At 42.6% G+C, this 25,543-nt stretch overlaps 2 protein-coding genes across 2 annotated transcripts in view; both read left to right on the top strand.

Moving 5' to 3' along the window:
• Positions 1–6,130: 6,130 nt before the first annotated feature.
• batf2 (basic leucine zipper ATF-like transcription factor 2) lies at positions 6,131–15,388 on the top strand. The gene is made up of 3 exons (XM_086287575.1): positions 6,131–6,503; positions 7,548–7,667; positions 11,543–15,388. The coding sequence occupies exons 1-3, from the start codon at positions 6,435–6,437 to the stop codon at positions 12,605–12,607; spliced, it is 1,254 nt and encodes a 417-aa protein (XP_086143701.1). The 5' UTR covers positions 6,131–6,434; the 3' UTR covers positions 12,608–15,388.
• Positions 15,389–18,340: 2,952 nt separating this feature from the next.
• ppp2r5b (protein phosphatase 2, regulatory subunit B', beta) overlaps positions 18,341–25,543 on the top strand; it is a 53,036-nt gene continuing 45,833 nt past the window's right edge. Inside the window, exon 1 of the mRNA XM_086284459.1 lies at positions 18,341–19,836. Within this exon, the coding sequence (XP_086140585.1) occupies positions 19,644–19,836 (193 nt within the window). The 5' untranslated portion in view covers positions 18,341–19,643. The remainder of the gene's footprint in view (positions 19,837–25,543) is intronic.

Genomic DNA, 25,543 nt, shown 5'->3' with positions numbered 1-25,543 from the left:
AAAATATGAATTTGTTTAGAGAAAACATAATATATTTAAGTAAGATGTGACATTTCTAACAATAATTGGTCTAAAATAACTCATTTAATCTATTTACATTAAGTAAAACATATTATTATAAATAGCTCTCCCTCACAGGGAGCTGGTGTGGATGTGGTCAAATGTCATTGTATGCAAATACTTCTGCAGCGGTGCCTTCACAAGATGGTGAAAATCAAGATTTTTTTGTGGATATTTGTGATTGATAGTGATGCTGTTTTTCACACTCTGTACTGCTGCAGCGTTCCTAAGCAGTCAGCTTAGTTTAGAACAGTTTTCACTTTCACTACTGACTTTAATTACTCTTCTCTGGCCCCGGTGGCACCAGTGTCCGGCAGCCTCGCCTATGTCAGTGCGCCCCAGGGTGGCTGTGACTACAATGTAGCTTGCCATCACCAGCGTGTGAATGGGTGGATGACTGGTTGTGTAAAGCGCTTTGGGGTCCTTAGGGACTAGTAAAAGCGCTATACAAATACAGGCCATTTACCATTTCTCTCCAGAGCATACCGCCACCTGCTCCCTGCTTTCATTACAGATTATAATGTCATGTGCAAACATAAGAGTTGCTGGAGACTTCTGGCTCCTCATCTGTCAACCTGCCCATCATCACTGCAAACAAGAAGGGGCAAGATGGTAATCCTATCCCCTGGCTCACTGTCCTCATACATGTCCTGCACCACCCTCCTGACTTCCTGATACAGCACCACTGTTCCTCTCGTCTGACCTATCCTATATTTTCTCTCGATCCTTAAGAACACAGTGCAACTCCTTCTGACCTTCTCTAAACTCCTCCATCAACACTGTCAAAGCAAACAACACCTCTGTAGTGCTCTTACTCTCCATACTGCTGCTCACTGATCGTCACCTCTGTTCTTAACCTAGCTTCAGCAACTCTTCAGCACATCTTTCCTGTAGCTTTATGGTATGGCTCATCAGCTTTATCTCTCTGTAGTTACTACAGCTTTGCACATTACCATTTTCTTCTAAATCAGTAGCTACACTTCTCCACATGTACATTACTAGTCAAAAGTTTGGACACCTTCTCATTTAATCTTTTTTCTTTATTTTCATGACTATTTACATTGTAGATTCTCACTGAAGGCATCAACTTGTGTAGTGAACACAAAAGTGTGAAATAACTCAAAACATGTTTTTCAAAATAGCATCCCCTTGCTTTGATTACTGCTTTGCACACTCTTGTCATTGTCTCTATGAGCTTCATGAGGTCGTCACCTGAAATGGTTTTCTAACAGTCTTGAAGAAGTTCCAAGAGATGCTGAGCACTTTTTTGCCTTTTGCCTTCACTCTGAGGTCCATCTCATCCCAAACCATCCATTGGGTTTAGGTCAGGTGACTGTGGAAGCCAGGCCATCTGGTGCAGACCTCCATCACTCTGCTTCTTGGTCAAATAGCCCTTACACAGCCTGAAGGTGTGTTTTGGGGTCATTGTCCTGTTGAGAAATAAATGATGGTCCAACTAAAGGCAAACCCGATAGGATGGCATGTTGCTGCAGGATGCTGTGGTAGCCATGCTGGTTCAGTGTGCCTTCAGCTTTCAGTAAATGCCCAACATTGTCACCAGCAAAGCATCTTCACCTTCCTTCTCCATGCTTCACGGTGGGAACCATGAACGTAGAGACCATCTATTCACCTTTTCTGTATTGCACAAAGAAACAGCAAGTGGAACCAAACATCTCAAATTTGGACTCATCAGACCAAAGCACAGATGTCCACCGGTCTAATGTTCATTCCTTTTAGACCCCATTCCTACAAAACTGCTCAAAGAAGTCCTGCCATTAATTAATTCTTCGATCTTAAATATGATCAACCTATCTCTAATGATCGGCTATGTACCACAGGCCTTCAAGCTAGCTGTAGTTAAACCTCAAAAAGCCATCTCTAGACCCAGCAGTCTTAGCTAATTATAGGCCAATCTCCAACCTTCCTTTCATATCAAAAATCCTTGAAAGAGTAGTTGTCAAACAGCTAACAGATCATCTGCAGAGGAATGGTTTATTTGAAGAGTTTCAGTCAGGTTTCAGAGCTCATCACAGCACAGAAACAGCTTTAGTGAAGGTTACAAATGATCTTCTTATGGCCTCTGACAGTGGACTCATCTCTGTGCTTGTCCTGCTAGACCTTAGCGCAGCATTCGATACTGTCGACCATAATATCCTATTAGAGCGATTAGAACATGCTGTAGGTATTACAGGTACTGCACTGCAGTGGTTTGTATCATATCTATCTAATAGACTCCAATTTGTACATGTAAATGGAGAGTCCTCTTCACACACTGAGGTTAATTATGGAGTTCCACAGGGTTCAGTGCTAGGACCAATTCTGTTTACATCATACATGCTTCCCTTAGGCAGCATCATTAGAAGACATAGCATACATTTTCACTGCTATGCAGATGACACGCAGCTCTATCTATCTATGAAGCCAGATAACACACACCAATTAGTTAAACTGCAGGAATGTCTTAAAGACATAAAGACCTGGATGGCCGCTAACTTTCTGCTTCTTAATTCAGACAAAACTGAGGTTATTGTACTCGGCCCTGAAAATCTTAGAAATATGGTATCTAACCAGATTCTTACTCTGGATGGCATTACCTTGGCCTCCAGTAACACGGTGAGGAACCTTGGAGTCATTTTTGACCAGGACATGTCCTTCAATGCACACATTAAACAAATATGTAAGACGGCTTTCTTCCATTTGCGCAACATCTCTAAAATTAGAAATATCCTGTCTCAGAGTGACGCTGAAAAACTAGTTCATGCATTTATTACTTCCAGGCTGGACGACTGTAATTCATTATTATCAGGATGTCCAAAAAACTCACTGAAAAGCCTTCAGCTAATCCAAAATGCTGCAGCAAGAGTCCTGACAGGGACTAGAAAGAGAGAGCATATTTCTCCTGTTTTGGCTTCGCTTCATTGGCTTCAAGTCCAGAATTGAATTCAAAATCCTGCTCCTCACATACAAGGTCTGAAATAATCAGGCCCCATCTTATCTTAATGACCTTGTAGTACCATATCACCCTATTAGAGCACTTCGCTCTCGCTCTGCAGGCCTACTTGTTGTTCCTAGAGTATTTAAAAGTAGAATGGGAGGCAGAGCCTTCAGTTTTCAGGCCCCTCTTCTGTGGAACCAGCTTCCAGTTTGGATTCAGGAGACAGACACTATCTCTACTTTCAAGATTAGGCTTAAAACTTTCCTTTTTGCTAAAGCATATAGTTAGGGCTGGACCAGGTGACCGTGGATCCTCCCTTAGTTATGCTGCAATAGACGTAGGCTGCCGGGGGATTCCCATGATGCATTGAGTTTTTCCTTTCAGTCACCTTTCTCACTCACTATGTATTAACAGACCTCTCTGCATTGAATCATATCTGTTATTAACCTCTGTCTCTCTTCCACAGCATGTCTTTTATCCTGTCTTCCTTCTCTCACCCCAACCGGTCGCAGCAGATGGTCCCGCCCCTCCCTGAGCCTGGTTCTGCCGGAGGTTTCTTCCTGTTAAAAGGGAGTTTTTCCTTCCCACTGTCGCCAAAGTGCTTGCTCATAGGGGGTCATATGATTGTTGGGTTTTTCTCTTTATCTATGAAGCGCCTTGAGGCGACTTTTGTTGTGATTTGGCGCTATATAAATAAAATTGAATTGAATTGAATTGAATCCTTCTGTATCCTCGCCCAAACAAATCTCTTCTGCTTGTTGCTTTTCTTTGGAGTTGTTTCTTAGCAGCTATTTGACCATAAAGGCCTGATTCGTGCAGTCTGATCATTTGATGTAGAGATGTGTCTGCTACTGGAACTCTGTGTGGCATTTATCTGGGCTCTAATCTGAGGCTGCTGACTCAGATGAATTTTTCCTCAGTAGCAGAGATGACTCTTAGTCTTCCTTTCCTGGGCGGTCCTCGTGTGAGCCAGTTTCACCAGAGCGATTGATGGTTTTTGTAACTCCACTTTGGGACACATTCAAATTTTGACTGACTTAGATTCAGATCTTAAAGAAATTACAGACTATCGTTTCACTTATGCGATTGGTTGCCGTAAAATGAATTCTAACAGTTGTCAAATAAGACAGTCAGCTGTGTACCATCCTGACTTCTGCACAGTACAACTGATGGTCCCAACCCCGCATTAAGAAGGCAAGAAATTCCACAAATGAACCCTGACAAGGCAGACCTGTGATAGAAAAAACATTTGTCAACAAAGAAAAGCGTGGCTACTTTCAAGAATCTAAAATATAAAACATATTTAGAGCTTTTTATCAATGTTTTCTTTGCTACATAATTCCATATATCTTGCTTAATAACATTTGATGTATCTACAATATAGAAAGTAGTAAAAATAAAGAAAAACCATTAAATGGAAAGGTGTGTCCAAACCTTTGATTGTGTATGTCATTTGGATGAACCACCTTTGCACTCTTCATTCTCTTCATAGCTGCCCTCACTTCATCCTTTCTTATCCATGTTCCACCCATCTTACTCTCTCTTACATTTTCTACACCCATCAGTTCCTCAAAAGTATTTCTTCCAACTTGTCAACACCCTGACTTGACTCATTAGCACATTTCCAACTCTATCCTTAATCACCCCAACCTGCTGCTCATCCGTTCCAGCTCGATCTCTGTCTAGCCAATTGACAAGTTATTTTCGCCTTCCTTTATTGCCGAGACTCAAATTCAATGCACTCTAAACATTTTTTCTTGCTGTACACTTAGCTTCTCAGTTCTTCATTGCACTTTGTTCATTTCCCACTTTTTTTTTGTCTTTTTCTTTTTTTTTTCTAGACTCTTCCTTCAAATGCTTTCCCGTATGTCTTTAATTCGCCACCAACTTTCCCTTTCTAATTTCCTGTCAAGAGGATACACCACCTACCTTGTTGGTACTTTCCCTCACCACTTCAGCTGGAAAACATTTTCACTCTTTAACACCAGGAATAGCAGCATTTGGGGGGTTTTTTGGTTTGTTTTTTTTGTTTTGTTTTTTTAGGAAAAACCGAATATATCATACAGTGAATGTATTTAGAGCACTTGTCTTGTTCTACATTTTGTCACTTTACAGCCTTACACTAAAAAAAAAGATTACATTAATTTTTCCAATCATAATACCCCATATTTACAAAGTGAGAAAAATGAATGTATTCATTTTGGAATAAGGCTGTAACAATGCAAAAAGTAGAACAAGTGAAGTGCTGTGAACACTTCCCAGATGCGTTGTATTTTAAACTTTCCAGCCCTTCAAGCCCTGCAGTGAGCCGGATTGGATCCCTTGGTGAGTCTGGTCTGGTCCTCGGACCAAATGTTTGACATCTCAGAGATAAAATGTTACATTTCAAATTTGAGACAATAGTGTAAAAAAGTAAATAAGGGCAGCTTCTAATATTAAGCTAAGTTTAAAGGAGAGAAAGAAAATAGAATAGAATGCATTTTATTGTCACTATACACATGTGCAATGACATGCAGACAAAACAAACAAACCCTTCAGCCTACAGGCTGGATCAGGTATCTCTGAAAATCCCATGAGTTAGCCATTTTCTTCTCGGCTTAGAAGACCTGAAGCCATCAGAGCTCAAATGTTTCTGTGGAAAGTTACATCATTTTCTGCCGAGAACTCTTCTAAGCGCTGGCTTGTTTCTGGAGGCTTGGACAGCAATTTCCTGGCAATCCGCTTTAGAAATTCCCTGCACGTGGGGAAGGAGACACCTTAGTCTATATATGGTCAGCAGACCCGAGCGCTTCCTGCCCCTGTGAAACTTTCCCCAGCCATTTAAAATAACGCATTCACGTGCTGTCGGAAATTAGGATTTCACACGTTGGTCTTTTCACAATCCGGACCTTAAAAGTGTGACGCTAACATGTCAGAGATGTTAGCAGAAAAACACGGATTTACTGCGTGACGTGAAGCTGCACAACAATGTGCGCGTGTGAGAGATAAATCGAATGCACTTTGTAAGCACGTGTGGGGAGTGAAACTAACATGCTGCACCTGAAAGCAGCACGCCCACCCCCTCCAGCTTTGCAAGGCAACGGGTCAGTTTAAAATAAAGAGAAACCGAAAGAGAAAGAGAACCGCAGCATCATGTTGCATCATCTGTTGCCAGACCTGCTGAACTCATAAGTCATCAGATAAAGCGACTGAGCGCCTCAGTCAGCGCCACACAGTCACCAAGCAACACATCCGATGTTAGTCTGTAGCACGGCAACAGGTCCCAGCATTACCTGCTCTGTAACCTGCACTCCTGCTCTGTCCTGATATCCCGATAATCGCGTATGAATGGATACGGCTTCCCCTGCTGCACTCATGGTCCAAGACAGGTGAAAGCCTCGTGCTGCCGCAGGCGACCAGCCGACAGGTGAGCCAGTCTGCTGCAGGAGCGTGGGTCAAGATGTCCCCGTTATACATGGACTCCGGGTCCGGGTCCGAGTCCGCCAGCCCCAGCAGTACTGCAGGATCGGTAAGTTCCTCTTTCTCGTCTCTTGACTCGATCATCAAATCCCCGTATTCAGGTCATCCTATGGACCTTTTCACGCTGTTGATGCTAAGAGTAAACTTATGTGATATGAAATTCACACCGATATTGGTTATAATTATGGGCTACAACAGGTATAACACCCATTCACTGTTTATATTGAGTCAGATCCTCTTCTGATTAATGAACCTCTGGCTTTTTTCCTTTTTACACTGTAAATAAAAATGATATATTATTAAAGCTAAAGTTATAATTATTATCATTATTGTATAGTAATATACAGCAATATATAGTAATATATAGTATTAATTATTAGTCATGCTAGTTATAATCATTATCCACTGCCTCTAAAACCACTATTTATCAACTCAGATCCACTTTAAGCCCTCCAAACAGATCTGTTTGTAAAATAAGTGATTTATTTAAATTTCATTTAAATTATTAGTACCTTAATTATCATTATTGTTATTAGTTTTTAAACTGAGTATTGGTCTTCCACCTCTGGTGCCCTGAACCCTCAGTTCACGTCCGGCTCAGGTTATTTACTGCAGTTATCGTGTGTGTGTTTGCAAAGTATACACAGATTGTATATACTGCCTGTAGAACAGTCAGCAACAGCTGTGCTGAGTGAAAATTGAACTCATGAAATGAATGGAAGGTGTAGTCTAATAAAGACCTGAATTATTGTGTGCAATAAAAAGAATCTTCCTTGTTATTTGTCATATGGTTTGTCAGCCCTCGCCTTTGCTTCGCATCACGCGCTGCATCAAAGCACTTCACGTATTATTGACCCGCTTTATTTTGAAGGGCCACACGCACTGTCTCATGTGATTGGTTTGTCTCATGACCTTGTAAGTCATGTTATACCTTTAAAACAAAAACGCGGTATCGAAATGAAATCGATACACGCCCTTTAAAAAGAAGAAAGCCAAAGTCAAAATAGAAGTGCATACTTGAACGCCCACTGTGTCACTGTGCGGTCTAATTAACCCCAGATATTTCTCCTTAATTCTGTTGTTGTTTTGGCAGGAGAGAGAAAGAGGGGGACAACAGATGGGACCCAGAGGGCCAAAAAGACGGGAGAAGAACAGGGATGCAGCGAGGAAGAGCCGCAGAAAACAGACAGAGAGAGCAGATGAACTTCATGAGGTCTGACTCCTTTCCCCCTCTGCTTCCTTCCATTGTCATCCTCTGACTCTGTCACTTTCTGTCTCCTTTTCACACACAGCCTGTTTGATGAGCAGTGTGTGTATGTGTGCGTGTGCACGCGCGTGCGTATTGTGTAATCTGGCAGCATGCTTGCAGGCGTTTCTTGTAAATAGCCTGCTTTAGGAGAAGGACTTTCACTCCCTCTGCTTTGCCCTCCCTATCAGCCCTCCCTTTCCTGTCTGCCATCCACACACACATATACACACGCACACACACAGACGCATTTGTTTTCAATCTGTACTTGCCTGTCTTTTTTTTCTCCCCTGGGGGGCGGGTGCAAATTCCACAGGTCAGGGTACACATCCGCACACACGGACACGCTTCCCAGAGCACTCAGTCAGATTTCTAAAGTATCTTTGATGACCGCGTGCTTACACACAAGCCTAACAGCACGTAGCCCTGAAAACTGTTTCAAGGTCATACATGCATTACAGTTATGAAGGGTTATTGTAAAAATGTGGTGTTCAAGATTTCTTACTGTGATTTGAAACCCATCCATTGAAGCAGAAAGTATTCAGGTGGTGGTGTTCTCTAAAATACTGAAATAATGTTAGCTACTAGTTACATGAAGAGCTAAATGGAACTAAGTTATTGTGCATCGTCATATGCTGGTGATTTTGATAAGCAGTGGCACACAGTTGTACATACAGTTAATCTGTTGATGTGCATCTTTAAGCACGGTGGGAATGCCGCATCTTAGCACGCTTCCTGTGTTGCGTTCACTTCGCTGGTCACCTGCTTTGGTTGTTTGTGAGACCTTTAATAGGTTCCTCTTGTCTTATCTTGCTAAACTTTGCACTTCTGTATTCCAGCCAGATTACTTGGCTCGTAGTTTTAAAATTTCTCCCATCACATGAGATCTGCAGTTTCGTTTGATAATTTGATAATTATGCTTCATATGTATATATATTTCTGTACAATTTTCTTTAGCCTAGGTCAATTTTTTTCCTAATACTATCTTAAACAAATTTGCCATTTCCAATTCCAAAAAAGTATGAGTGGACATGAGGATGAGCCTAAGCCACAGAGTCCTATTTAACCAACAGGTTGAGTTGTGCAAATTCAGGTTTCTGTGCAGTAAAAAGAAGCATTTGTTCTCCTGTCATGTCACTAATCTGATTCGTCCGTCGGTTCACGCTCATAAATGTGTTTAATTACTCTCATTCTGACAAAGAGAAAACAAAACCACCGGTTTGCTGTGCTGCACCCGAGCTCGTGCTCTTTTACTACCACTAAGCTCTATTTTCCTTTTAGATTACATCCTACCTGTTGTAACCTGCTCAATATGTCTGCGTGTACCAAATTTATGAATGGGTGTGAATGTGTGTGCGTGTCTTTTTTTGTGTCGGGAACTCGCACTTTCGCTTTCCCTCTTTCCTTCTCTTTCAGTTCTGCTGCGTGTGTGTGTGCTTCACTTGAAGTTCTGGGAAGTGTCGTTGCCTCAAGCCACTCGAACTTGTTAAAAACTCAAAGTTGTGTCAGCAGCTTACAGTTTAATGGGACGGAGACCGTGACTCACAACTGCATAGCACAGCTCTGACTCTTCTTCAGGGCAACTGTCAAGTTTACACTTTAATGTTAAAAGTAGACGAATGTTAGCTGTGCTGAAGTGACGGCTCATTAGAGTAGATTTGAATGGGTCACAGTTCAAAATAATCCTTAGTTAAATCTTAGGCATATCCCCGGCAGATCCAAGAGTAGAAAAAAACAGTCAAAAACAGTGAATTTTATTGTTAAAGACTGAGTTCATTAGTTGTATGTATTTGAAACTATGGCCACCAATGTAACAGTATGTATATAAGACCAGTAAAAAGAGGAAGAGCATCTCAAAAGTGCTTTAAGTTTACCGCTAAATGTAAAGAAAACCGTTGTAAATGCTCCAAAAAGGCTGGTGTAGCTGCTGGTTTCACCCATTCCTTTAAAAGCTCTTCTTTTGTGTAGAGGTTAAAGTGGGATTTGGCAGCTGTGGGAACCTTACTGCTGGGTGAAAATAGTCACTTAGAGACAAGCTGCATATTAATTTTTGAACTCAACAGTAGATTTTGTGTGTGTGTGTGTGTGTGTGTGTGCAGGCTCTGCCACCGTAACTTGCACCACAATGACTACTATTTTCATGCAACCTTCACAGTTTTGCAATATATAGATAAAATAGTATGATTAGCAGTAAATCATGTGTAGATTCAAGTACTGCAAGTAAGATTTCCATTTTATCAAATGTCCCTTGCTGAAAAGTTTTTAACTTTGAAAACAGTTTATCATCTTCTTCTCCTGTTCTCTGTTCACTCATATCTTTGAGGCTGTTGTATGCTGACCTCCTTTTTCTTCTGTTCTTAGGAACTACATTTTTTTTGGAAACTAAGCAGATATCTCCATGCTGTCAGCTGAAAGCAGGCTGCAAATGAAATCATTAGTCATTATGCATTAGTCAAATCTGCCAATCACATTTAACTACTCTGTACTTTACTGAATGAGCTGGAATGCTGCTCCGGATTGTTCCGGCCCACTTTAGGCATCGCCTTAAGGCGAAATTGCCTTTCGTCAGTGTTATCACCCTGTGTTTGCTTTGGTTAGTCAGAGATGGCCTCTAGTTTTTATGGAAGACGCTGAGTTGTCTGTGGCAGTAGTGAAATTTGGGAAGAAGTGTGACCTCAGCTAAAAACAGAGAACCTTTGCCTTCATCGTCAAGAAGTTGTGCCTTTTAACGTGTGTTGGTTTTAGAGATGAGGTACAACTTTTACTTTGAAGGTCTTTGTTCTTGTTTGCTTCTTGTTTACGCCGCACTGTTTCAAGTTTATCGGCCGGCTGGTGGTTAGCTAGCGAGTGTTTGCAGGAGTTGGAGCCTTCTGTGCAAACTACCGGCGACTCTGCTAGCAGCCAAAGCCGAAGAGGTGGTCGTGGAATATACATTTATTTTCCCCCTATAGTGAACGGGGGTTACTGAGGGTCATCAGCTGATCTCTAGGCCTAACTTACTGAGGTCTGACTCAGATTTCTTATTATTATCTGCTCTTTGCGACTCGAAGGTTTGAGCAGCAGGTGATGGGGCTTCAGCCACAGTCTGTCCGAGATGACTATATTAGGCATATCCCCGGCAGATCCAAGAGTAGAAAAAAACAGTCAAAAACAGTGAATTTTATTGTTAAAGACTGAGTTCATTAGTTGTATGTATTTGAAACTATGGCCACCAATGTAACAGTATGTATATATGACCACTAAAAAAAGGAAGAGCATCTCGAAAGTGCTTTAAGTTTACCGCTAAATGTAAAGAAAACCGTTGTAAATGCTCCAAAAAGGCACGTTTATTGAGAAAGCTTTTTGCCACATTTCAATTCAAAATTTTCCTAATTGGTCCCATGCATTAGTCTGCACTTATCAGCAAGGAATCACTTTTTGTTCTCTCTCCACCGCCTACCCACTCGTTTCATGCTGATCTTGCAGCGCTGTCACTTAGGAGCAATATTTCAGTTCTCCTTTGGGGTTCTGGCGTTGGCCACACTTCATGCCTCTTGTGCTTTCTATTGCTGCACACTCTCGGAGCCTTAAAGGAGCGTCATTAAGATTGTTTCGCTGTGTCATTTTATTACTGCGCAGCACAGGCTTGGTGTGATATTATGTGGGTGGCATGTGATTGCGTTCATTGTTTGTCCTTTGATGTATGTCTGTAATAAGTTTTTATGGCTGGTGAGCGCCTCAGTTAGGGATAATAAAGATATACCTGACTTTTCTTCTTTACTATTGATCCCTCCGCTTTGTCTTTTTTCCCCCACCCCCTTATTTAATCGCTTCCTATTCCCCTTTGCCCTCTGTCTCCTCAGGAACTCCAGAGTCTTGAGCACTCGAACTCGGCTCTTCATAAGGAGATCGCTGCATTGAAAAAGGAGCTGCACCTGTTAACGACGTCGCTGGAGCGTCACGAACCTTACTGCCGCCTCCCCTCCAGCCTTGCGGGTTCTTCTTCAGCTGACTGTCAGACCAGCTCCAACCATCACGGAATCGCCGAGGCCTCGGACTCCACCGTGGCTGCTTCCTCTGCGCTCCCCTTCTCTCTGACCTCCAGCCTGGGACTTCAGAGCCTTGACTGCGTCAAAAGGAACCATGTCTCTCCTCCAGCTAACACAACATTAGCCTCCTCTGCTCATTCTTCACCTAAGCTCTTCAATTCCTCCTCTTCCTCTTCCTCCAGCCCAGTGACAGTTCCCTATTCAGCATCTTTCACCACATACACAGCTCCGCACTCTTTATTTAGCAAAGAACCTATAATGACCTCAAGCACAACAAATGGTATACCCATCTGTGACGGTCTTATTTCAAACCCCGTTCCTTCCGGTGTGCTCTCCACAGCTGCGCAGCCCACGCTGGAGCAAGACACCCTCTGTGAAATGGGTTACACAGTGGACGGATTTTTTAAGGAGAAAACATCTTTTCTAAATGCTACAGCTGACGCTACACCCCCTTATTCCCATTTAGAGGCTGGAAGTGCGGGTGTAGTAGCACCGGGTTGCGTGCCCCAAATGCCTCCATGTCGCTTTAGTGGAAACCCAAGCAGTTCAGTTTCACCGTCTACTTTTTTACCATCACCTCTTCAAAATCCTCTTCCTCCTTCTCTTTTAGCTCCAGCCGTTTCAGGTTTGGAGCCATCACCCATGCCTTCTTTTTCCTCAAAGCAGAGTTATGATCAAGACAATACATCAAACAGTGTGTCTCTGCTCTCCCTGCTCACTGTCCCCGGTCCACTTGATATATCTCAAGCTACCTCCAGCAGCTTCGATAGGGCTCCGTCTGAACCTCCGCCATTGGCGCCACAACCAGGGGTTCCCTCAAAGGAACTTGAACTTTGTGATTTTTTCGACTGGCTCATAAGTGGGAATAATAACCAGTAGCGCTACAGAAAAGTCATTTTGATTCATGTGTTGTGAGGAGATGACCTCTGGACTCAAGCTAGTAACAAACCAAAGACTGAATGTCTTCTGTCATATTTCATATTCATACCAGATGCTACTTATTTATTGAGCTTTCTGTTACGAAAATGCAGCGATTTCATGATTGAGCTTCCATTTGGTTTGGTCACAGAAAAATTGTCAATCTGAACCCTGCGGTTTCCAGAATGCAACCAGTAGCTGACTAGATTCTCATGTATTTGTACCTCCAGCGTCACAGGTTATCTCATCCTCTCTGAGACTAAAGTAATCTTTATGTCTGCGCTTATTAGTAAGTGGCATAAAACTGCCTCCCGAACTTTGAGGGTCTTTGAGCAGAAATCTCTAATTTCAAGAACGAACGCAATAAATTCCAGTGTCTTTTTCCACAGTCAGTAATCATTTGCAGGCACCGCTCTTTCCTAAATCATGAAAAAGGAGTCAACATGGTGAAACTTGTAACTTTTAATTTTAGATTGGGTGGAGTGGTCCTCTCACTTCCTTGCAACTTCACGGAAAGGTTACCAGAATAAATTTCCTTCTAAGCTGCAATACAAACACAGGGCAGTGCCAAAGTTAACAACACATCCTTACTCACTTTCTTCTTCTTTTTATTTATGTACCTTAATCTTAATTGAAGACACACATTCTCAGCACATATTCTGCTACTGCTGCTAATTGATATTTAAATCTTAAAGTGAAATCAGCCACTTTCATGAAATTGGTACAGTACAGTGGGATCGCTGGCCTTCTAAATTCCCTGTGAGCCACTGTGAAGGGCTGCTTTATTACAAGGTTGCATTAGAATGTAGTGATCCCAGCTATCAGAGCTAATAATCCGGTTGTTCAGTCTGACGTCACTAGCCGTGTCTGGGCCTAAACTCCGCTGCAGGTCCATATATCAAACGATCACTATGGCATTACTGAGAGTTGAAAAACTGTCTAAAGTCTTTCATCTTTAATAAAATGATCAGCGTTCTGCTCTACCAGGTGTAACAATTGAGTTTAACATCCAGGCATCCATGAAAACGGAATTTATGACATTTAACGGAGTTAGAAGTTAGCCGGGAGTTAGCTCGCTAGCTTCTATCTAAATACAATATAGCATGTCCTGACTGCGGGGTTTTGGAAACAAATTAAAACGTACAGCTCTGTTATCACTTCCAACATAAATGAAGACAGAAAACTAAACAGCAGTGACGTTTGTAGGGTTACTGAAGTTGGGCTAGCTGGTATATAATGATGTGCTACGTGACCGCTAGCGACACAGCTATGTTAGCATAATATAAACAAGCTAACTTTTTTTCCACTGGATAAAAGTTAATGTGAGTGTTCTCGGTGGTCAGGAACAAATGTAATCGCATGGCAGGATGCTGTAAAAGGACCAAACTTCAGCCAGGAGAACAACTGAGATAATCCATCCACAATACGAGGTTAGTCATTCATATACTGCTGCATGGGCTGGGCTGTAGTTACATCCTAAGGTTTTAAAAACTGAGCTTAAATAAATGATTAGCGGTAATAAAAGCCGAGGGAGGTCAACAGTGATCACTGACTGTTTTAGGAGCTTTTTGAGATTAAATAGAAGAAAATACAAAACATTAAACATGTTAACAACACAAAAGCCATATTAAACGCAGGCTACTTTAGGCCCGGAAGTAGGATTCGTCGCGTCATCACTTAACGACCGGATGGAGCTAACTCTCTAACAGTGTAGCTCATTGACAATGGTCGAGTCAGATCATGTTTATAACATTTTAAAGTCTTGTATAGGAACGTGTTAGTGTTTGTTTGGTCTGTTTTTTTTGTCACGCACTCTTATGACTTGCTTATACAAGCATGACTTCCATGTAGAAGCACACTATGAGAATAAATAACCTCTTATGTATAACCGTTGACTGGTTAACCCTTCAAAGCCTGAACTGTGAAACGATTACCTAAAAATTCAAACTTTATTGAAAATGGAGTGTTTATTTAACCTTTTAACGACATTTAAACAAAAAAAAAATGTAACTATTAATTTGCACCCTGCATATTTTTGCAATTTATCCCTCATAAATGAATCAGAAGGAACATATCTCACTGATGATGTAGACATCAGGATGATGTAAACCCACGAAAACTTTAAAAGGTTGAAGACGGACCTGCAGCTGTTGTTGCTGAAGTTATTCATTTTATGTTTGTTCATAGAGCCCAAAAGGATAATTATAGATGACGTAGAAATAAAAATAATTTCTGGATGTCAAGGGGTGGGTGATGGGGGGTGCACACAAGTATGCTGTGCATGGAGTAATGGTTTTCACCCATTATTTTTCAGGTGGATTGGGAGCAATAATTACCCTGTAATTTTAATTCATTTGTAATTTTAAAAAATCTTTCTATAAATCAGATGCTATATTTGATGCAGCTCTTGCTTTCCATAAAAAATTTAAAATTGTTGGTCCAAACTGACAATTTAACACAATTTATGTTTTAGTACATTTTTTGTGCTCATTTCAAGTGGTTTGACCCTGTGAACCAGGAGGTGGATTAATGTCTTTTAAAGAAACTGCTGCTGAAAAAAGTGTTTTTTCCAAGCGATCCTTTCATTTAATTATTTTTTTTATTTTATATATTTGCTATTCAGCCTATATGGTATACCTGTATATTTGTGCATATGGCAGTTGTGGGGCTTTGTAGTATTTGTATTTATCATGGATCAAATAATATATTGAACAAGGAAACTAATAATAAAAATTATATTAAAATCGGTTTTATGCTTTTAAAAAAATACTGTCCTGATTGAGTTTTTAAATTTTTTTATTTTATAATACAGTACAATTTTCAAGCAGTTCAGCTCACTCATTCATATGCTGTTACACAACATATGAATATTTGTTTGGGGTCTATTAGCAGAATTATGCAAATTCTGTAATATATAGCTGGATGTGCTTCTTGACACCAGGCAAGGCAGATGACTGCTCGGGGCACCGGGTGCCTGGTAGTGCCCTGAGGGCTGAGAAACCTTAAACTACAGCAGTGGCATCTGGACCTTCAACGGATCCACTTGTTCACAGAAGCCTCGACAGAAATAGTCTCACTGCGATAAAACAAAAGGCAGTCAACATCCAAAGAAGAGCTTTGAATGTCCTTCAAGAAGCCTGGAGAACTTTTCCTGAAGATTACTGAAAATAATGTCGAGAAAGCTGCCTAAGAGAGTTCAGGCTGTGACTTTCAATAACTGTACAAACTCTATTTTTGGTATTTATATCCTCATATGTTTGCAAACCTTTCAGTAAACCAGTGCATCTATTCCTCTTGTTTCTGTCAAAGCATAACAGAATGAGGAGTTACTTTTGCACAGCACTCTATAGTATTAACACTGCATAACCAGACAACCTGGTCTTGGTCACTGTTGCTAAAATAAACAAGGTCTCTGCTGTAGTAATGTTTTTCTTGTTGTTTTAGAGGACTGCTGTTGGTGCTGTCAGACTACTCATAACATAATGGTGATGAATGCTGGTTGGAGGGGCCCCAACAGACTCCACAATGCCCACTGTGCACAGCTAACAACTGTAGACTGCTCTAATAAAAAGCTCCAAAATGCTGTTGAATGTCGGTTAACCAGCGCGCGTCTCTAACAGCACCACAGCCTCCCTGATAGCAAATGTAAAGCAGAGCATCAATGCTGCCCTGACCCACACTGTAAACTCTGTGTGTGTGTCTTTATCCCGGAAGATGACTGGGTGAACTCACCTGATACACCACATAGGGGACAAGGGTGTAATGTAAAGCAAAGGACGCATGCGCAGTTACAGCACTTACTGCACTGTAGTCTCTATGAGACAAAATAGGCTTGTGTGTGTTTATGGGGAGAAAATCAGTGTGTGTGTGACTTTGAGAAACAGATGAAAGGCGCGGATAAATGCGCCTTTAAATGCACGTGCGTGTGTGCTTACACGAGAGAGTGAGCGCGAGCAAGTGGCTGAGCGGGCTGAAGAACAATGGATGGGACTTGATCCTCAAAGCCAGCTTCACCTCAAATAGGAGGAGAGCAAAATGGGGGAAAAGGGAGGGGGAGGAATGGGGGGGAGGCGGTGAGCGTCAAAGCGGTGCACTGATGGAGGATAGGAGGGGATATTTCTTTACTGGATGAAACGGCAGTGAGAAAGCCAAAGGTGGTGCGGCAAGAGCAGGAACGCCGATGAAACACCTGCTTATAATCGAGCGGCTTTAAAAAGCCAGGGCCGGCCACGCGTAAATAAAGGCAAATAAATAAATAACTCCATCATATAGCGTCATCCGCAGTGGAGGAGGCTCACTCCTCTCTCTCCTTGCACCACCTCAAGGCTGAGGAACCTGCGTCAAGACGCGGAGAGTGAGACGAGGCAGCATCTGCTCAGCGCTTTCAAAATAAAATCTTTATTTTTTATTTTTATTTTTTTGCTGGCTGAGCCTGTACTCCGCAGTGAAAAATGCCAGAGAAGATTCATCATAGCTGACCGCCTTAGTGCTTAGTGCCTGTACACGAAAAGAAGTTAAACATGTTGGATTTTCTCTGTTAACCATGAAAGTATCTGTGTAGAACAGAACGAGTAAGAAGTTCTTTCTGCGCATCCATTATACTTATAAAGAAAGAATTCCTGAGCTCAGTTTTTATTTGGTACATCTTGCTGTTGTTGTCTAGACTGAACTAGAGAAATCAAAAGGAGACTTTCAACCTTGCTTTCATCTCTACCTGCACATTAATGCTTCAGTCCAATAGCACTGCAGTTACCAAAGTAACCAGGCTTATTGACATCCATGATGATCCTGAGGAGCTGTCTTAAGGGGTTGCCGTATTAAAATCTATTTAGATCTCTGAAGTTTCCTTTTTTGTGACTACACAGAAGCCCTTAGGCTCCACCAGTAACCCTCACAGGCTAAAACAGCTTTTAGGTCTGAAAAGTTAAGCCACAATTGCTCTCACAATTACTCCTCTGGTTGTAAAGCAGAAGTACAGTTGTTTAGAATTACCTGGGACCAGGGACTAGAGGTCAAGGCCACTAGTTTCCAGTCTTATTTATTAAAGGGTGACGTTCATTTTATAAATTATGGTCACAGTTAAGGCATTTAGAAAAGTTTTGTGAAAATATATCGTTAATCAAAAAGATTTTTGGGATTCACTTATCATTAATACAGCCGTTCACACTGACCGAGTAATTTTGCTGGATGAATTTGCAGCATTTAATTTTTGAACAAAGCTCAATTTCCAGATCCAGACACACAGATTTAACCAATCAGATCACTGCATATGGCAACAAGTGCACTTGTACTTCTTGTAGCGTGCACCGGTACAACATACACAACTATATGGAAATAGCAAAATAATACTACTGGATGCTGCAGAGTCTCAAAGCACCTTAACGGCGAGCATTAATAAAAGTGACTGTGTGATGATGTTGCGGCGCTGGTGTACTGGCCTTATTGGCCATTATTATTATTACTCTTTATTCTTTTGTGATTTTCAAGTAGCTGCTGATATAGAATAGGAAACGTCACTGACAAAAAGTGACGTCAGTTTGTCTACTATCATCTTTTATGTACAGTCTATGAAAAGGGGCTTGATTTCCGCAATCCAGACACAGCTTGCACAGGTAGCCTATTTTATTTTGAAAGTCATGAAGCTTCATTTCCGGTATGTTTCCGACTCATCGCGTGCATGTTGACGCAGCTCATTGAGTCGCTGTAGGACAACCGGATAACGGGAACGGAGAAGGGGGTACAGGAGGAAAAAAAAACAAAAAAAACCGCGTCAGTGTGTCAGACGCAGACGGTTTTGCTATTGTATAACACAGGCCTTCAGCTTTTCCTCTGCCGGCTGCCCCTGCGCGGAGGAGCGGCCTCTTTTTTTCTTTCATTTACCTTTTTTCCCTGTCCTCTGACCGCGGAGGGAGACGCCGAGCGGAGCTGCGGGGCTCGCCGTTACATCGGAGGACCTGCACATGTCGGTGCGGTGAGGGACCGCTTGTTTCCCCGCCCTGATACGGTTGAAGGAAGGCAGGAGGAGGAGGAGGCTGAGTGGACTATAACATCTTTAGCCTTCAAAGAAATCAAAGAAAAAAAAAAGAAATATCAGGTTTTAACGGTTTAAAGAAGGACCCATTACAGAGGGGGGGAAACGAGGCAGGAGGACAACAGTGATGCCGCAGCTGAAGTGGGCCCAGATTGATGATTTTATGATATCATCATTCACCGCCAGGACCGAGCACTGATTTTTATTGATAAAAAAAATCGAGGAGAAGAAGCTGTGAAGTGGCACGGAGGGCGTTTGTTTGCGTCTGATCCGGATAAACAGGAGGTGCTTTTTGTCTTTATTTTTTAAGCCTATCAGGAGCTCAGCTGCTTGATATCATACAGCAAATAAACATCCAAATCCAGGCTGATGACTTAGGCGGTGTGTGACGCCAATACAGCAGCAGCAGCAGCAGCAGAGGCGTGTGTGTGTCTGTGTGTGTGTGAGGAGGAGACGCGCCTGTCTGAGCATCATCTGGTAGCTGTTCCAAGCTACTCCTGCACGGCGATGATACACAAGCGATTCTTTTCATCTGTGTGTGAAAAGCTGAAGCTTCGAGGATGATGATGACGATGACGAAGATGCCATTTCCAGTCCGGCTCTGATAGAGACAACGAGGCGCGCAGCACGTGACTGGACCCCTAGAAAATCTAGCTCTCTCTCACCTCTCCTCACCTCTCCTCCGCCTCTGCACCTTTCTCCCCCATCCATACTTTCTATCTCTCACCCCTCTCCTCCTCCTCCCTCCTCCTCCTCCTCCACCACCACCACCCCTGGAGCCGCTTTTTTTTTAAATTCTGATCAGTTGATAATCCATCTGTGATTCAGATAGCCACCCACTCCCCCCCCCCCCCCCCTCCACCCTCATCCTCTGCTTTATTCAGCCTTACATCCTCTTAATAAACATTCCCCCTCGTTACACACTCACTCGCAAAAGCATCCACACCACCTCCACCTCCAGCCATCATGGAGACGACCAAGCTGCCTCCGTCCAGCCCATCCTCGCCGACCACCAGCTTCTCGGTGCCGTCCGCGGAGAAGGTGGATGGCTTCCCACGAAGGTCCATGCGCAGGGCCCGACAGAGGAGGTCCCACAGCTCCTCTCAGTTCCGCTACCAGAGCTCCCAGGTGGAGCTCACCCCGCTGCCCCTGCTCAAAGGTGAGGCTCTGATTCCCCCAAAGCAGCCACAGATCAATGTGAGAAACAACAGCTGGAACATGTGACACTGAGAAAGCTGTGACAGTAAAAGGTCACAGTCAACTCTCTGTGTTTGCCTTCTTTGCTCACCTACATGACTAAAACACAACACACACACTTATCCACTGACTGGTTTCCACTTAAACATGCTCTCCTCTCAGTCCTTGTCATGTCTGACAGGCGGAGGTGACGGTGGTGGATTTGGTTTATTTAACAGATCTGCTGCCTGTCTTCTTTTGGATATGTAAAAGGTAGGGGTGCAACGATACACAAAATTCACGGTTCGGTTCGGTTCGATACTTTGGTGTCACGGTTCGATATTTTTTCGATACAAAAAAAATGTTCATGCCTTTTTAATTTGTCATTTATTAAAATTATAAATATATATTTTAACTCAAAAGTACAGTTTTTAAATTTAACCCTAACCCTTGTGCGTGTTTTTTATTTTGACAGCGAATGCGCACCTGCGGACCACTTATGTGCAGCCCTGGTTATTTAGCTCGTCATATTGCAGCCACAGAAATTCTTTTGTCCATGAAACCATAAAGCTGCACTTTCTTTTTGCCTTATAGTCTGATTTGTCATAACTTCTCAGTTTTGTGGTAAGCTTTTCTTTGGCTGTCACTTCTTCGCCCTGACCTGTCTTATTTGGCTCAGCAGAACTAAAATATATATCTGTCTGTGAAGGTCATCGTAGTCAAATATATATCCTGCTGCTTTTACACGCGCACTCACATAAGCTCAGCGATTCTCTGCGCGATCAACCTCTCACATGTTTAAGCTTGCTGCGGGAGATTTCACTTGTCATGTTTGCATAGTAAGCTAACGATTAATAAGACGATGTCAGAGGAATTGGTGCACAAATTATCATCACTCACAGATCAGTGCTGTCGCTCTCTATACACAGTTCGCACGATTGCAAAGTGAAAGCAAAAAAACAAGCGCAAATTCAAACGCGATTTCAATATGTCACATATTGACAGTGGCTCACCCAATGACATAATTACCCAGCTACATTTCTGAAAGAATGCAAAAGCATTGACATATATTTTTCCTACAATAGCCCGACGGGCAGGGCAGAGATAGATTTTGGTAGCCCGACTGAAAAGATCGCTAGCTCCAGGACGTCGGGCTAGCGATATTGCAAGCCTTGTATCTGATTGAGGAATCACTCATCTTTGGAAAAGAGAGTTTATTACAGAGAAATGTCTCTTTCCAAAATAAAAGCTATACTATCCGCTTCTTCTGGGCTATATTCTCAGCAGCATAAGGAGAATCATGTGCTAACAGCTGTCTAAATGACTCGGCTAAAGTTAGTAGCATGCTTGTTGTTTTTGTCTTTGCACTAGGATGATGTCGGAGTAAATGTGCAGTCATATTCGTTGTGTTCCCACTAGTGCTTTCAGGTTAATCTTGTTGAAATGACCTTAACGCCACAACACGGCAAATCTCCGTTAACGAGCTACCACCGATCGCCCCGTGCATGGGGCTAGACGGCCAACACGTTAACGAGCTAACTGCGCTAACACACTAGTTCCCACCCATGTAATTGAGCATTGCATGGCACATCCAACATACTGTTTTACTTTAGTCCATGACTCGCTTACCTTCAGGGTCATACGTCACATGAAAACCAAAATAATTCCAAACGCCAGATCTGAATGAGGGTGGGGGAGGTCCATGTTGCAAGGAGAGCTTAACTTCTGTCTTGCTAGCTTTCCCTGCGCTCTTCCTTCTGACGATGCTGTCTGTGTTGAGCGCTCAGTGAATCTGCGTTCGACTACTCCGCCTAGGCTGCACTGTCGAGCCTAGGCGGAGTAGTCGAACGCAGATTCACTGAGCGCTCAACACAGACAGCATCGTCAGAAGGAAAGTTGATAAAATAAATTACAAATTTTGTATTGTTCGATACATATGCGTACCGAACCGAAAGCACTGTATCGAACGGTTCAATATCGATACGAATATCGTTGCACCCCTAGTAAAAGGCCTGTTGTTGTTGTTTTTGCTGTTGTTGTTATTCTTCTTCTCCTCTGTGCTGGGACAAACAGTCCTTTTCATTAGCAGTTAATAGATTAACATGTGTCATGCATATTTCCCCCCTCCTGTCAAATGTCGGAAACAAGTGAAAAAATGACCATCGCAGTATTTCACAGCCAAATAATAACAGAATCAGTTTAAGGTCCTTTTAAAGCAGCAGTGAATTTTTGCAGTGGAGGAGCAGAAGTAGTCCGTGCATTGAATCATCGTTGCATTTCTGTCCTTTAGGTGGTTTTGAGATGTGACTGTTTCTCAGTCAGGTGACAGTGAAGTGTCTGTTTTTTTGTTTGAGACGAGCTCTCATCAGACCGTATGCTTCCTTTTGAGCTTTTTTATAATTTGTCTTTTGTTTTCTTGAAGATGAATTGCTTGCATGGAGTCACTTCATTTGCATTGACCACTTTCACCCACACTAAGCAAACCCATCCAACATGTGCTTGTCTTCTTGATTGGCTGATAGTGGGGTGGGGCGGGGGGGATGAGAGAAGAGTCTCTCCATCATGAGGCCTCTCCCCTTGACGGTCACTGTCAGTAAGACTGCCTCGGTGAATAGACCTCGGGTTGTAAAATCTGTGAAACGCCAAAGATGTTGACATTCAGGCTGGTGCAGCATCCACCATGAAGGCAGGCAGAGCTGCGCTATTTGCAGGTCTGTCGTTGCCATAGCTGTAATCCCAGAGCTGCAGTTACTACACAGAGGCCAATTTGATCTGTGCAGGCGTGTTGTGGCCTTTTAGATTCAAGCCCCGGGGATGCAAATGCACCACCCTGCATATTCTGTATATTCTACCTGCCTGGGTGAAGCCTCCTGGTCAAGCCACTAGGCATGCCCTCTTTACGTGTGCATTAATGTTTGCGGTGGCTAAAGATTGTTTCTGTTTATCTTTTATAATGAAGATTTGTTTCTTAGCCCAGCCTGGAATTGGTGCATCCCAACATCATACTGTGGAAAACCTGTGATTGGAATAGCTAAATGAATATGCAGTGGACTGTAAAGTAAAACAAAGATAGTAAAGTGAAGTAAATGCATGGATTCATGGATGATAGAATTTTCTGAATCCAGCTGTCAGCTCTGAGCTTTAGCTGTTTGAATGTCTTTGGTTTGTGGATGCTTGGTTTTGTTCTTGAACAGTAACGGGCGTAAAAAGAGTTCACTGACATTATGGCTTTTCTATAAACGTGCTGCAGCATTGATTTCATGCACAGGTTCTTTAACAGCAGATATTTTCTTGCTAGGCTTTGTGTTTAGGCAGCGAGTACACGTTAGAGCTGGCCAGATCAATAAATTTGTACTTTGCTTCACTCAGTCAACAAACCCCATCGCTTCATGTTCCGTCCTTTTTATATACGTTCTTGCTCTTCTCTGGCTTCGTGGCTTTACTCCTGTCTCTCTCGTTTGCGTGTACAGTACAAAAGCAGGTTGCATGTGCTCGTGTGTCCTTCTGACCCTTCTTTATAAGGTTACTCCCCCTTTCACTTAGCCTGCAATCTCTTCCCATTAACCCTCTGAAAAGAAGACCTCTGTGCTTTCAGAGGAGGCGTGAGCTGTGTGCGCCTGCGTTTTAACTTCTTCTGAAGCACGTGAGCGAGGGGTGTGTGCAGCAAGGTGATAAGAGGTTTTTACCGCATCAGTACAGCGCCTTTGGTTGAGGTGGGTCTCTGCACATGTCCTGTAGAAGTCCCAGTTACTGGACTACTGCTGCTGCACTGTTTCTGGACCCCCTTGAGGAACTGATAGTAAGATTCTGCAGCAGGAGAAGCGTCTGGTGTGGGGAAGTCTCTAACGGGAAGTATGTAGGCCAAGTGTAGACAGACTTGTGGGTGTTTTTCCCTCCAGGGAGTCACATTCTCTTTGTTAATTTGAACTCCTCCTCCTGCTTCTTGCACTCGAAGCTCTGAGCAAAGCTTCATCTCATTCTTGTGACATGACAGAAATGAAACTGGAAGACCTGACATTTAACAGCAAACTAGAATATATCATAGAAATACACATTTTTAGCAGTGTTTAAGCTGAGCAACAGTCAACTATTCTGGCTCACACAGAAAGCCCCCAGGTTGGATTCAAACCTAGGCCCTTCTTGCTGTGGGGCAACAGCGCTAACCTTCCCGCCTCTGTGGCTGTTTCTGTGTTAGTTTTGTAACAGTCTGTTTGTCCAGGGTGTCCTTCACCTCTCGCCCTGTGGCATCTGGGGTAGGCTCAAGCACCCCCACAACCCTGATTTGGATCAGTGGAATGGATGGATGGCTTAGAGCAGAAATATAGAGAACCAAGGACTTTTTTAAAACATGTGCTTGATTTTGCTTCAAAACAACTTATTTGCACATGGAACCGTATATTTTCACTAAAAGCTCTCAGTAGCTTAAAGCCAACTCTCTCGTTAGTGGTATTCAAAAGGCATTGCAGTGAAAAGTGAGTCACTAAATGTAAAATAGCAAACGTACAAAAGGGAGGTTTTGGGAAATTTGAATGAAAAACAACATTTTCAACTGAGTTCAGAGATTATGAATGACTGGACAGCAGGAATGATCTAACAGCGTGTCTTTTTCAGGTCAGAAGCCTTAAACAGGCCAGTCCTCTGGTCTCTTCCGATCCACGATCTGTAGTATTATCGTGTAAAGTTCCTCAAGCTGTTAGCTGATCTCTGAGAGGTTCATTTCCTCACTGACCATATTAATGGTCCCTTTTAGCATGGAATCCATTCATAGCTTTGCGATCTGAGTAGCCTGTGAAATATATCTGTCTTAAAAATATCTTTTTTTGTGGGTTAGACGAAGACAAAGTTCAGTCCAGAATCAATGCAGATCTCTAAGAACAGCAAGTGTAGCGAGGTGGACAGCAAATGTCTAGAAGTTGAGTTGTATTTGGACTTTTATTGAGTCACGTGGGATGGAGGGAAATGATTATCACAGTTATTTTGATCAATATCAATCACTAAATATAGTGCAAAAATGCTTTTACTTCACTGTCATGTAAACTGTTTGCACATTTGCTGCACCATTCCTTTGCAGCAGAATAAATTTGCTCCTCTTTATTTATCTAAATTCAGAGCATCTCATTGAAGAAAAGTATGAAATATAAATTGTACCAAAGCTTAATGCAAAATTAAATCAACAGAGCTGCTTCACTTTAACACTGTGCTGCAGCCCTGTGAGTTTATCTTTACAGACGAATGTGTGTTTGTGCGTCTCCTAGAAGCAAAATACATTCGTGGTGCCTGCAGGATGAATGTAAATAAAATAAACTTGAAACTTGTGTATGCCTTTCCACTTCTCCTGTGATCTTTGCCATCAGCGCAGGTTTGCAGAAAAAGGCGAAAACATCTTTTTTGTCCAGTGTCTTGACCATTTTGCTGAAGTCGTCGTTATTTACTGATTATCGATCACGTATTGTGCCATATCTTGCAAACTGGGATGCGATTGCTTTACTGACTTCAGTTCAGACTTCATCTTTGTGGGTGGTGTTGACACGCCGACATGCTGTGCAGCCTCCTTTTCCTGGACGTGCGAGTTTGTGTCGGATGCTGCGCCGTTTCACTTTGGCCTCGTGCACTGGTCGTGCTGCAGATTGTGGCGTGTTTTTAGACGGCTGACTAACTTGTGTTTCTTTGCAGTGCAGCCACGTGGCGCC

This window comes from Aulonocara sp. 'chitande type north' Nkhata Bay, linkage group LG3, assembly GCF_057382095.1.
Source record: "Aulonocara sp. 'chitande type north' Nkhata Bay isolate Kocher_YH1m ecotype deep benthic linkage group LG3, A_spYH_male_GT1.1, whole genome shotgun sequence".
Taxonomy (NCBI): Eukaryota; Metazoa; Chordata; class Actinopteri; order Cichliformes; family Cichlidae; genus Aulonocara; species Aulonocara sp. 'chitande type north' Nkhata Bay.
The sequence above is the reverse complement of the archived record's forward strand: the minus strand, read 5'-3'. Positions and strand labels throughout refer to the sequence as shown.